This window comes from Clinocottus analis, unplaced genomic scaffold (genome assembly GCF_023055335.1).
Source record: "Clinocottus analis isolate CAN_PGR_092001 unplaced genomic scaffold, fCliAna1.0.p SCAF_66, whole genome shotgun sequence".
NCBI classification, from domain to species: Eukaryota; Metazoa; Chordata; class Actinopteri; order Perciformes; family Cottidae; genus Clinocottus; species Clinocottus analis.
The window spans coordinates 241,822-254,321 of record NW_027176225.1 but is presented as its reverse complement, the minus strand read 5'-3'; the positions used below and the strand labels follow the sequence as shown (position 1 = coordinate 254,321).

Sequence of the window (12,500 nt, the reverse complement as noted above, 5' to 3'; positions counted from 1 at the left end):
CACACTCAAATGTTAGTAGTGTTCCTCGTATGTGTACATAGACGTAGCAAATGAAGCCGATTCTGACGTCTTATAAGTTATTTCCACGTAGTTCCTCTATAATAACTTTGGTATCTTCAGTCCAGCTGTTCTCACGAGAGCAGAGCCTGAAGCCTGAACACACACTTAACTTCAAATGAAGTCTAACGGAACATTTAGGAAGAAAACGACGACGTGAACTTCACTGGACCCGGATCCTCTTTCTTGATGCGTTTACTTGTTGCTCCTGGTTTAGTGGAGACACTGAGATGAAGCATCAGTGTTTTTGATCACTGAAAGTTTAAAAACGCAATGTTCAGAAAACAAACTCAACTCAAACAACAGTTTAAAAATATTCTCTTTTCATTTAATTCAACATATCTGCTGATCAAAGAATTTAAATAACGAAACACTGGCAGCAACACATTAAAGAAAACGATGAAAACAAGTCGAGTCGTCGTTACGTACAAAAACAACACAATCATGATGCGTTCTGCACGAAAATCACATATTGCACAAAAAACTGAAATATTCATTTCCACGAGACGGACGCGGCCTCACGGGTCCGAGTCCGAGTCGCTGTAGTCCGCCACCAGAGACGAGAGCGCCGCTAACCCTTCACCCCGCTCCGTCCCACAATCCTTTGCTAGTCCTTCGTTGGCTCCCTCCGTGGGCTTGACACAGATTGTGCTGGACGCCGCCGCGCTGGACGCCGCCGCGCTGGACGCCGCCGCGCTGGACGCCGCCGCGCTGGACGCCGCCGCGCTGGACGCCGCCGCGCTGGAGTGGTCCTCCCCGCGGGGCTGGGTTCGGACCGCCGGGCCTCCCGGCCGCCTGCAGACCAGCGGGCTGGGCGAGGACGCCAGCGCTTTGGCCACCGCCGCCTCCTTCCCCTGCAGGCTGAGCTTGAGGAGCAGGCTGCCGGAGGCGCCTCCGGGCGTGGCCGAGGAAGAGGAGGAGGAGGAAGAGGAGGAGGAAGAGGAGGAGAACCAGGAGCGAGAGGAGATCTGCTTCCGCTTGATGTGCTTCCGGTCCTCGTAGGCTGACGGGGACAGAAAGAGAGAAGACGTTCAGGATCTTTGTTTCACGGTGAAGAGAAACGACTTGTTGTCAGCGTGTTTACAGACACACAAAGAACAAAGTACACAACCAGGAAGAGCTCGACACAAGTGAGCCAACCCGCTGGAGGAGACGGCCAAGGTCACGATGAAGGTCATGGTGAAGGTCATATGTGGGCTGGATTAGGGCCAGACGTTGCAATGAGACATGAAGGAGAAGGAGGAGGAGTAAAGTATCGTAAAATGACGTAAAATAAAAAGGAGGGGGGGAAGGAGGAGGAGGATGAGGATGAGAAGAAGAATGAGAAGTAGCAAAAGAAAGAGAAGAGATGAAGTGGTGATGGTGAAGGGGTGAAATGTTGTGATCCTAAGTGTAACCGACAGCGTTTATTTGAGGAAAGGATTGAAGGAAATGATTCCTCTGAATCAGAGCAGCTCATCACAGTAACCATCAGTACTGTGTCTGCTACTTTAAGTACTCTCGGTACTAGTTAAAGTACCCTCGGTACTAGTTAAAGTACACTCATTACTCACAGTCCGGCGCCTGGTAGCTCAGCAGCGCCGCCAGCTTCTTGTCCTCTTCCTTCTCCGGCAGCAGAGGGATGGAGAGGTTGGTCCTCATCCTCACCGCGTTGTCCTTGTCCTCCTGATCCGCCAGAACCTTCTTCTCCGTCTGAGGGAGGGAGAGAGAGAGAGAGAGAGAGAGAGAGAGATATTCAAAGCATACAGTAAACCTTAAATGACTCAAATGAACAATAGTTCTGTGACAATAGTTTGATGAAAAGAATAAACATGTATATAGATGCCTGTGTGTATGCTGCTGATATTTTGAGCCTCTTTCTTTTAACTTTTTTGGAAATAACCATGTTAAAACTCCAGGACTCTTCCAGGTTATACACCAGCAGCAGCCGCTGAGCGCCACCTTGTGGCGTCCACACGGCAGGTTGCAGACGCAGAGGTTTCCTACCCTGAACCTCCTGCGGAGGGAGCTGTTGAGCAGGAAGTCGTCCTTCTTGCAGGACTGCTGGTCCTGGATCTCGGACAGAGAGGGCAGAGCCTTCTTCAGCTTCTCCTTGTCCTTCCCGCTGTGGTCCAGCTTGAACATGGCGTCCGTCTCCAGCTTCTCCTTCTCCGCTCGCTCTGAGAGACGGACGAGGGGACGGAATGAAAGCGTGCAGAAGAAGAAGAAAAGCTTGAAGTTCATGTGTGACTCCTCCCCCCTCCCCCCTCAGGTGAGGGCCGCTACCTGTGGTGAGGATCTGCTCGTTGTCGGCCATGTCCCAGCGCTCCTCCTTCCTGTTCGCCCCGCAGACGATCAGGTAGTCGCAGGTGGCCGGGTCCGTCTGCATCTCGATGTAGTTGATGCACAGATGACACTTCATCCTGAACCTGAGGAGACGAGGGGAGAGGAGAGGAGGGGAGGAGAGAGGAGAGGAGGGGAGAAGAGAGGAGGCGAGACTTTAAGACACTTTGTCAAAGAGGGTGTATATATATATATATATATATATATATATATATGAAATACTTGACCACACAGCCTCAGAGCGCTTACCTGTAGATGGGCGTGGTGTAGTAGTTCCCCACCTTCTTCTTCTCTGCGTTGTAACGGACCCCTGTATGTGTGTGTGTGTGTGTGTGTGTGTGTGTGTGTGTGTGTGTGTGTGTGTGTGTGTGTGAGAGAGAGCAGAACATGGCTGTCAGGGGGGAACACCACTGCAGGTCTGGGTTCATTCACTTCTTCTCACTCACCCATGCCGATGTGGTTCTTGCAGCCGTCACACCAGATGTTGTACGGCATCTCGAACCTTCAGAGGAGAAAACACACGTCAAGAAACAATGAAAAGACACACAAATCCATTATTTGCGGTTTCAAATCTCTCGTGTGTGTGAGTGTGAGTGTGTGTGTGTGAGTGTGAGTGTGTGTGTGAGTGTGTGTGTGTGTGTGTTCACCTGATGATGAGGATGCCCTGAGACAGCTTCCTGGCCCGCTCACGCAGAGCGTGAGTCTTATGGTAACCGTTAAGGGATCCATGCTGAAGGACAGGAGACGGGAGAGACGTTACACTAACAGTAGTTACACACACATGGACACACACACACACACACACACACACACAAAAAGACACACACACCTTTGCTGGATCAAAATCTGGAGGATAGTATTTGTTTGTTCCTTTTCTTTCACCCTGTCAAAAACAAAAAGTTCAGGATACTTTGTTAGTATATATATATATATATATATATATATATATATATATATATATATATATATATAATGCATCTTGACATACGTGCATTAAATATAAAAAAGACTTAGTTACCATGGTGACGACTGGATCTGCACAGCAAAGTGTTCACTGTGTTACAGTAAAGAAGAAGTGACGTCATTATACTGACATCATAACGTAACAATAAGTGAACAGGTTACAGGTGTAAACCATCAGTTAGCTCTTTAGTGAGTCAGAGCGTTAGAGGAGCAATGAGAGGAGAACTGATCGCTTCAGCCTCTGAATAGTTTTGTCTTGACGTTTTCATGAATTTACAACACGTATTCATATATTTATAAAATATGTGCCGAGTGTAGCATTAAGACATAAGTTCAGCCTTCACAGCGTTAAACTAGACTCATGAGCCAACATGGCGGCAGAGAGCTGTATTCATTTAAAATGCCAGTTTTATTGCATTGAGTTTGGTGTGACGTTTCTTTACAGCATCAGTGCTAACTGGAGGCGAGCTAACGTTAGCATCACAGCTGCTTCTTCGTGTGATTAGGAGCAACTAGCAGCTAAATGACAACTTCAAGCTAAACTATTATTATCATTTAGTTAAATGCGCCGCTGCCACGTTGGTTATTGAGTGAAAACGTAACAATAAGGACTTACAAAAAGCTCTCGTAGCTGCACAAACAACCACCGACCGAACACCAGAGGGGCCGATGCGGGGGGGAGCGGAAACGGAAGTGGCGTCACGCAGCGGAGGATTGTGGGGGGAAGTACCGGTGCCGAAGAGCGACAATATTGACAACTGCGAGAGCCCGCCATGGACGTGGAGGCTCGCCGGGGCCAGAAGCGGTACATCTGCTCGTTCTCCGGCTGCGCGGCGGCGTACAACAAACAGTGGAAGCTGGACGCGCACCTGTGCACACACACGGGCGAGAAGCCCTTCGCGTGCGCGCGCGACGGCTGCGGCAAGTCGTTCTGCAGCGCGTACCACGTGGCGCGACACGAGCTCACGCACAGCGGCGCGAGGCCCTTCAGGTGCGGCGAGGACGGCTGCGAGGAGGCCTTCTCCACCAACGCCAACCGGAAGCGGCACGTGGGCCGCGTGCACGCCCCGCGCGAGGACGAGCAGCAGCCCAAGAAGAGGTACGCCTGCAAGTTCGAGGGCTGCGGCCTGGAGTTCAGGAAGAACAACCAGCTGAAGGAGCACGTGTGCGAGCAGCACGCCCAGCTGGCGCCGTACCCGTGTGACCACGATGGCTGCCAGATGCGCTTCGCCGTGCCCAGCAAGCTGAAGCGGCACCAGAAGGTGCACCGGGGTTACCCGTGCGCCCAGGAGGGCTGCGGGTTCACGGGCAAGACCTGGACGGAGTACCTGAAGCACCGGAAGGAGCGGCACCGGCCGGTGCTGGAGTGCGAGCAGTGCGGCCGGGCCTTCAGGGACTCGTGGTTCCTGCGGCAGCACCGCCGCGTCCACGCCGCCGACCGCGTGGTGTTCCTGTGCCCGCGGGACGGCTGCGGCCGCTCCTTCACCACGGCCTTCAACCTGCGCAGCCACGTGGGCTCCTTCCACGAGGAGCTGCGGCCGTTCGCCTGCGCCCACGCCGGCTGCGGCAAGTCCTTCGCCATGAGGCAGAGCCTGCGGCGCCACAGCGTGGCCCACGACCCGGAGCGCCGCCGGCTCGCCGGCCCCCGGACGCAGAGCAAGAGGTCGCTCGCCTCCCGGCTGAGCGGCCTGCAAGACCCGAAGAGGCCGCCGTCCGAGAAGAGGAAGCGGCAGCAGCCGAGACCCGCGGGGGAGGAGGAGGAGGAGCCGGCGCCGGCGGGGCCGGGGAGCGAGCCGCCGGGCCCCGTGGAGCTGGTGTCCCTCCTGCAGGACACGACCCTGCTGTGCGGTCCTGCCGTGGACCCACACGGGCTCACCGAGGCCCTGAACGCACCGCTGACTGTGTAGGAAAGGACTGCGATGGACCCGGCGTCTGTGACGCCTCATCCTGGAGGTCTTGGAGGTCTTGGCGTCCCAGGTCTTGGCGTCGCTGCATTTGGTTCAGGCCTCCAGGAACCAAACGCTCGCCGTTTGGTTTATTTTGGTTTGTGATCCTGGAAGTGAATCCTGAATGAAACTAAAAGTGTTTTGGTTCTGGAGCCACATCCTGTTCCGTCCTTTCTGTTTTTTTCAGGATCGGTTTTGTTTGTTTTGTTTATTTGTGGAGCTCCTGCATTGTTCCGTTTGTTTAATTTGTATTGACTAAAAAGATGCACTCGTCCACATTTTGAAGTTATTCATAATTCCATTTTGTAGAACAAAATGTCAGGAAATGTGAGTTTGCACAACGACGGGCAGCGTTTTATTAAATGAAACCTGATGTATTTTGTGTCTGAATCATATTTAACTCTTTCTCGTGACACACACACACACACACACACACACAGCGTGTGATCATACACACACACACACAGCGTGTGATCACACACACACACACACACACAGCGTGTGATCACCTTGGCTGGATCTAAACCTGTTGGATGTATTTTGTGTCTTCAACTCTTGTTATTATTCTTACTCTCTCTTATTTCCATATCTTTGTGTTGATAAAGTATAAAGTGAACAAACGACGCATCAGACGGTTTCATCTACTTTATTGACCCCAAAGTGTGAATGATTGTGTCAAAGCAGCCGCACAAGGACACACATCATCTCTACACACGTGAGTCTGTCGCACAACAACATGAAGAATAAACTTTAAACACTGAAGCGACCAGAAGGTCAAACGAACACGACGTCATGGAAACCTGGAGCAGAGTTTAAAATGGTTATTTCCAGGCCTGGAAAAGTCTTTGGAAAAAAGAAAGTGGTGTAAATGTGTTATATTCATGTGTTCATGTGTTCATTCAGTTATAAATAATGAATCTGCTTTTAACATAAAGAGGCTCAAAACATCAGCAGCATACATACAGACATCTATATAAATGTTTATTCTTTTAATAAACTATTGTCTCTCATTCATTTGAGTCATTTAAGGTTTACTGTATGCTTTGAATCCTCATTGTTAGTTTAAATACTACATTTTATCACTTTTTACTGTTTACACACACATTTCACACAATGTTTGCTCATGAACATTTGGTTTAAAGTCATGAAAATGTAGTATAAGGTCGTGGAAACATTGTTAAAATTCATGTAAATGTGGTTAAAAGTGATGGAAATTTGTTTAAAAGTCATGAAAAATAGTTTTTATAGTCCTGAAGGGTCCTGGAAATGTGGTTTAAAGTCCTGGAAAGTTGTTTCCTGGCGCTCCGCAGGTCTCGGTGTGCATGACCCCTCATGGCTCCAGAAGGGCTTCACATCCTCGCGGGCGCCACGCGGCGGCGGTGGTCGTCTCGGCGTCTCTTCTGTCGTCGTGGTTTCCAGGATGCTGCGGCGGATGTCGCCCGCCCGCACGAAACCACCTCGCTGCACGACATCGTCTGGAACGGAGAAAAAAACAACTCAAGAACTCAACCTGCAGATTCTGGTTTTCCTCCCGACGCCGCGCCGCCGCCGCGTCTCGGCTCCGGCCGGCAGATTTACGGCGTAAACGGGAGACGCTCCGTGCGAGTCTGGGATTCCACGGCTAAATCCCTCCGAATAGTTCCCCTTTACAGGAAAGACTGCTCCCACATTCCTGCAGCTCAGACGAGCCCTACAAGGGCCGACTGGGAATAATGCACAGCAGACCTGGTGCTCCTCGTCCACCTCGTGCTCCTCGTGGTCCTCGTGCTCCTCGTGGTCCTCGTGCTCCTCGTCCACCTCGTCCACCTCGTGCTCCTCGTCCACCTCGTGCTCCTCGTCCACCTCGTGCTCCTCGTGCTTCTCGTCCACCTCGTGCTACTCGTGTTCCTCGTCCACCTCGTCCACCTCGTGCTCCTCGTGCTCCTCGTGCTCCTCGTCCTCCTCGTGCTCCTCGTGCTCCTCGTCCACCTCGTGCTCCTCGTGCTCCTCGTCCACCTCGTCCACCTCGTGCTCCTCGTGCTCCTCGTCCACCTCGTCCACCTCGTGCTCCTCGTCCACCTCGTGCTCCTCGTGCTCCTCGTGCTCCTCGTGCTCCTGCGTGGACTGGTCCTCTATCGATGGGAGCTTTCTGCAGCGATGGAGCTTCTGAAGCTTCTGAAGCTTCTGAACGTCTTCTGGTCTTTTTTGACTCTTTGTATCTGCAGCGCAGCTTTGAGGAACATGGTGAGGTTAATAAAAAGTGATGCAGACAAAAAAGTTGTTCATTTAGACAATTCTGAAAAAAATACATCCTCTGGTTGTATAGAAATCTATACTATGGAAGCCCATTCCCGCCACACACACACACAAAATTAGGACCAATAAAAAAAAAATGGGACCAAAAAAAAAAAATAGGACAAAAAAAAAATAATTAGAAAAAAAAAAATTAACTTACGTTATTTCATCACTTTGGTTTTACAATACGTTCCTTTAAATGTAAATATGTATTGTTCATACAACAAAACAAGTACAAGTCACAAAATAGTTCAGTCTTGTTTTAATCTTGTGTTCATAAATTAACTACAATTATATTTAAGCTGTAACTGTCATTTTGACGGCTGCTGTCAGTTCTGTCAAGTTCTCATTTCTCTCCTGGAATGAAACAGAGTTGTTGTTGTTTTTCGTTGCCTTTTTTCAAGTCAACAAGAAAAAAAGACAACGGAAAAAAAATTGTTGTTTTTTTTTGGTCCAAAATTATAATTTTGTTGGTCCTAATTTATTTATTTATTTTCCTAATTTTTTTTTTTGGTCCTAATTTTTTGTGTGTGTAGCGGAATGGGCTTCCATACTATGCTTCATGTGTTAAAGCTGCATTCTCTCTCCTGACCACCAGGGGGCGACTCCTCTGGTTGTATAGAAGTCTATGCTTCATGTGTTGAAGCTGCATTCTCTCTCCTGACCACCAGGGGGCGACTCCTCTGGTTGTATAGAAGTCTATGCTTCATGTGTTAAAGCTGCATTCTCTCTCCTGACCACCAGGGGGCGACTCCTCTGGTTGTATAGAAGTCTATGCTTCATGTGTTAAAGCTGCATTCTCTCTCCTGACCACCAGGGGGCGACTCCTCTGGTTGTATAGAAGTCTTCATGTGTTAAAGCTGCATTCTCTCTCCTGACCACCAGGGGGAGACTCCTCTGGTTGTATAGAAGTCTATGCTTCATGTGTTAAAGCTGCATTCTCTCTCCTGACCACCAGGGGGCGACTCCTCTGGTTGTATAGAAGTCTATATAAGTGACTCTACTTCTCTCTTGATGTATTCCCTCAGTAAACATTGTAAACATGAGTTTATGTCTCAATCTCCAGTTTCTAGTCTTCTTCTATACAGCCTGATGTTCATTTAGTACATTATGGTCTGTTGGAGTCAAACAGACCATAATGCAGGGGGGCGGGGCTACCAGGTGATTGACAGGTCGACACCAGGGTTGTAACGATAATTCCAACTACCTTTTGAAAAAAGGAGCTTTTTGATTGAAAGCACCAACGCTGTCTTTTAATCTCCTCACGGTACGTCTTCATCTATTTCCATTTCCTCTCTTCTATTTTCTTTGGTTTGTACTTCAAGTGTCAAGCCGGAGGATCTCTGATGGACGGGACAGACACACAGGAAGCGGTGCATCATACAAACTTATGTCTGCTTCACCAGACAACCAAACAAATGAGCGGGAACGTGCAGGAATGTGCCAGAGCGCTCGCCGGAGCGATTCCCCCCGAAAGATCTACGACGCCGCGGAAAAGATTCAGACGTGGACGAGGAACCAGACGAGCGGGACGTTTGTGTCGAGCCCAGAGGTCAGAGAACGCTGCAAAGTCCCCGTTCAGAAAGAGAAAACAGACACGGACGTCCTGAATGTTGTGCCCTTGAGCAAATCACCTCCATAATCACTTAAGACGAGGATATCTCACTTCCTACATTATGGGATTAAATACATATTTAGACAATGTAGTTGGAGAAAAGAGGCGTTAGCTTTATGTTAGCATCTCTTATGTTAGCTTTATGCTACCATTGTTTGTGTTAGCTTTCTGTTAGCATCTCTTGTGTTAGCTTTCATCTCTTGTGTTAGCTTTCTGTTACCGTCTCTTGTGTTAGCTTTCTGTTAGCATCTCTTGTGTTAGCTTTCATCTCTTGTGTTAGCTTTCTGTTACCGTCTCCTGTGTTAGCTTTCTGTTAGCATCTCTTGTGTTAGCTTTCTGTTAGCATCTCCTGTGTTAGCTTGAGCCCCAGAACCAGCTGAACCCTCCTGGAGGACGTCTGAAACCACAGAAACCACTGGTGAGAGTGGTTTCAGTGGTTTCAGAGACGGACGGCGTTCAGACCCTTCAGTCGATTGCTGCGCTGTGATTGGCCACCGTCTGCTCGAGGGGGGCGGGACTTGACTTTTCTGGCACGAACGATTGGTCAGAATTCTGGATATCAAGCTTTTGGGATGAGCAGCTTTACTGGCAGGGTTCATGCACATTCTGCACTTTAAAACACATTTCCATGACTTTAAAACACATTTCCATGACTTTAAAACACATTTCCATGACTTTAAACCAAATGTTCATGAGCAAACATTGTGTGAAATGTGTGTGTAAACAGTAAAAAGTGATAAAATGTAGTATTTAAACTAACAATGAGGATTCAAAGCATACAGTAAACCTTAAATGACTCAAATGAATGAGAGACAATAGTTTATTAAAAGAATAAACATTTATATAGATGCCTGTATGTATGCTGCTGATATTTTGAGCCTCTTTCTTTTAAAAGCAGATTCATTATTTAAACTAAATGAACACATGAACACATGAATATAACACATCTACAGGACTTTTACACCACTTTTTGGATGTTTCAAGGACTTTTCCAGGCCTGTAAGTCTGTTCCAGGTTTCCCATGAGCGTATGCACCTTGCTTCCTGGAGGTTCTACGTCTTGCTCAAGGGCGCTTCAGCATTGCTGTATTTACCTGGATATCGAGGATGTCCAATCATCCAGTTTGTTGGAGACATTCTAGTCTTTATTTCTCTCTGTGAGAACATAAACAATAATAAACAAAGGCTCCTGAAATAAAGCATGCAGCAGGATTTTGGGTGCAGGCAGTCAGACGTGATTGAACTCGGTTATATAAGTGAGGAAGAGCTCGTTGACATTTTTCCTTCTTTTCTAATGTCTAATTTAGTGCAGTCTGAAAAACTTTATCCTCCAAAGAATTATTGAAATTCCCGGCAGTAAATTTCATGGCTCAGTGTTTGCTCAGGATTTAAGGATGAGTCCTTTGTAATTCATAGCAACAGAGCGATAATGCATGAGCAATGGGCTGTTTAAATATCATAAATACACTCCGACTCTCACTGGACGCACAACTCACGTCTAAATGTATAACGGGCTGAAGGAGCCCTGAAGGCAACGCAGCGGAGACTCTGGTGACCGATCAAAGCAACGTATACGAGATTCACTGATTTATATCTCAATATGCAGCTTTTATTCTCTTATTTACTCACGTTCAGGTTCCACTTTGTCTTTTTAAACTTTAGAACTGAGGGTGGTAATCTTAAGAAACCAGCGAGAGGATAATAGAGCTTTTATAGAGATTTTTATAATTAGCACAATCTATTCTCATCTTTTATTTATAAATTATATATATATATATATATATATATATATATGATATATATATATATATATATATATATATATATATATATATATATATATATATATATATATAGTTTTGAGAAACATGACATCCTAAATGTCCGTTTTCTTTTCTGATACTTGTATTCTTACGTATATCTCTTTGAAGCGGCTGCTTCATCTATTCAAGATAATAAAAAGGCAATAAAAAAAAAGGAATTCACGCGCAAATTCATAAAAAAACGTTATTAATATGGTGAACTGGGTTGCAAGGTTGTTTTTTAAAAATCCGGTTGCCAGAAAATAAGTTTGGGAAACACCGCTGAAGGTTTTTCAAAATGGCCGACTGCTTTTCAGTTAAAGTAGCATTAGCTACAAAAGATGCAAAATCAAGAGAGGAAATGCTAGCTTCAGAACGCCATCTTGAAAAGCTTGTAAAATGGCCTGAAGCTGCATTATCTTGTGACTTAGCCAAAATAAAATGGCCTCAGTCAATAATTATTATTAAATAGTTTAAATAATTTTTGACTTCGGCCATTGTTTTAGGAAGGTGACGACATGTTAACTTCTGTCCAAGATGGCGACGGCGAATTCACCGAACTGGAGGCTTCAAAACGTCGACCCGCAAACCAACTCACACACTCACACACTCACACACTCGGTCCAGTCGCACACCGTCCGGTCGCATCCGGTGCTAACGAGGGGTTAGCTAACGAGGGGTTAGCTTACCCCTCATTTAGCTAACCCTTTGTTAGCTTACCCCTCATTTAGCTAACCCTTTGTTAGCTTACCCCTCATTTAGCTAACCCTTTGTTAGCTTACCCCTCGTTTAGCTAACCCTTCGTTAGCTTACCCCTCGTTTAGCTAACCCCTCGTTAGCTAACCCCTCGCTTAGCTAACAGAGGGTTGGCTAAGCGAGGGGGTTCGACCCCGGCACCTGGCGGGCAAGGAGCCGGGTCCAAATATGCACTTTCTTCTTTTGCAAAACTTCCCCTGAAACATTCCAGCCGCTGGCGGCTCGGCCCTACAACCATGACATAACGCATATTCTACATATCCTACATGTCACGATGAAATCCCTGGATTTATGGACCCCGTCGAGGAATGTCTGCAGAAAAGCGGCCCCGTTGTGTTCTAATTATAACCCGACTTCCCTTTTTCTGATTTGACCTTTTAGAGTCGGGACGCGGCGTTTTACGATAAGAGAAGCGACAAAAAGACGGTTTTTAAAATGATTTTTAACTCGCTTTTTACGACGGAACAACATATATTGTCAGACGGTCACATTTTTTGTGAATTTATCCAGTTGCACGTCTCGGTACGCGTGACGCATCAGGTACAAAAGCCCGTCGTAAAGACATTCCACTGTGACTCATCCGGACCGCTTCGTCCTCTTTTTTGACTTTGTGTGTTTATATATTGATAAAGTCTCGTTATCTGATTCATTGGTCCTCACATATTTCTCAGCATCATCACCGTGACTCCGTTTTATTTTAATAATCCATATTGCCAGTGGCCAACATCCTCTGGAAAAACATCTGTGGGGAAGAAAACCCAACGAA

At 47.2% G+C, this 12,500-nt stretch overlaps 2 protein-coding genes across 2 annotated transcripts; one reads left to right on the top strand and one right to left on the bottom strand.

Annotated features, from left to right (window-relative positions):
- Positions 1 to 363: 363 nt before the first annotated feature.
- Positions 364 to 4,061, bottom strand: yju2b (YJU2 splicing factor homolog B). The gene is made up of 10 exons (XM_068604252.1): positions 3,959 to 4,061; positions 3,398 to 3,433; positions 3,209 to 3,262; positions 3,027 to 3,109; positions 2,826 to 2,881; positions 2,629 to 2,689; positions 2,323 to 2,465; positions 2,044 to 2,216; positions 1,611 to 1,749; positions 364 to 1,060 (listed from the first exon to the last, which is right to left on the bottom strand). The coding sequence occupies exons 2-10, from the start codon at positions 3,398 to 3,400 to the stop codon at positions 576 to 578; spliced, it is 1,197 nt and encodes a 398-aa protein (XP_068460353.1). The 5' UTR covers positions 3,401 to 3,433; positions 3,959 to 4,061; the 3' UTR covers positions 364 to 575.
- A 47-nt stretch (positions 4,062 to 4,108) lies between these two features.
- LOC137804840 (transcription factor IIIA-like) lies at positions 4,109 to 5,665 on the top strand. Its single transcript, XM_068604253.1, has one exon. The coding sequence runs from the start codon at positions 4,116 to 4,118 to the stop codon at positions 5,247 to 5,249; it is 1,134 nt and encodes a 377-aa protein (XP_068460354.1). The 5' UTR covers positions 4,109 to 4,115; the 3' UTR covers positions 5,250 to 5,665.
- The last annotated feature ends 6,835 nt before the right edge of the window (positions 5,666 to 12,500 follow it).

Bases quoted from the DNA above. Each gene is read 5' to 3' on its own strand.
- LOC137804840 (XM_068604253.1), top strand. From the start codon at position 4,116: ATGGACGTGGAGGCTCGCCGGGGCCAGAAGCGGTACATCTGCTCGTTC.
- yju2b (XM_068604252.1), bottom strand. The intron at 2,690-2,825 runs GTGAGTGAGAAG...ACACACATACAG, and splicing joins CAAGAACCACATCGGCATGG to GGGTCCGTTACAACGCAGAG. The intron at 1,061-1,610 runs GTGAGTAATGAG...TGTCCCCGTCAG, and splicing joins GAGCTACCAGGCGCCGGACT to CCTACGAGGACCGGAAGCAC.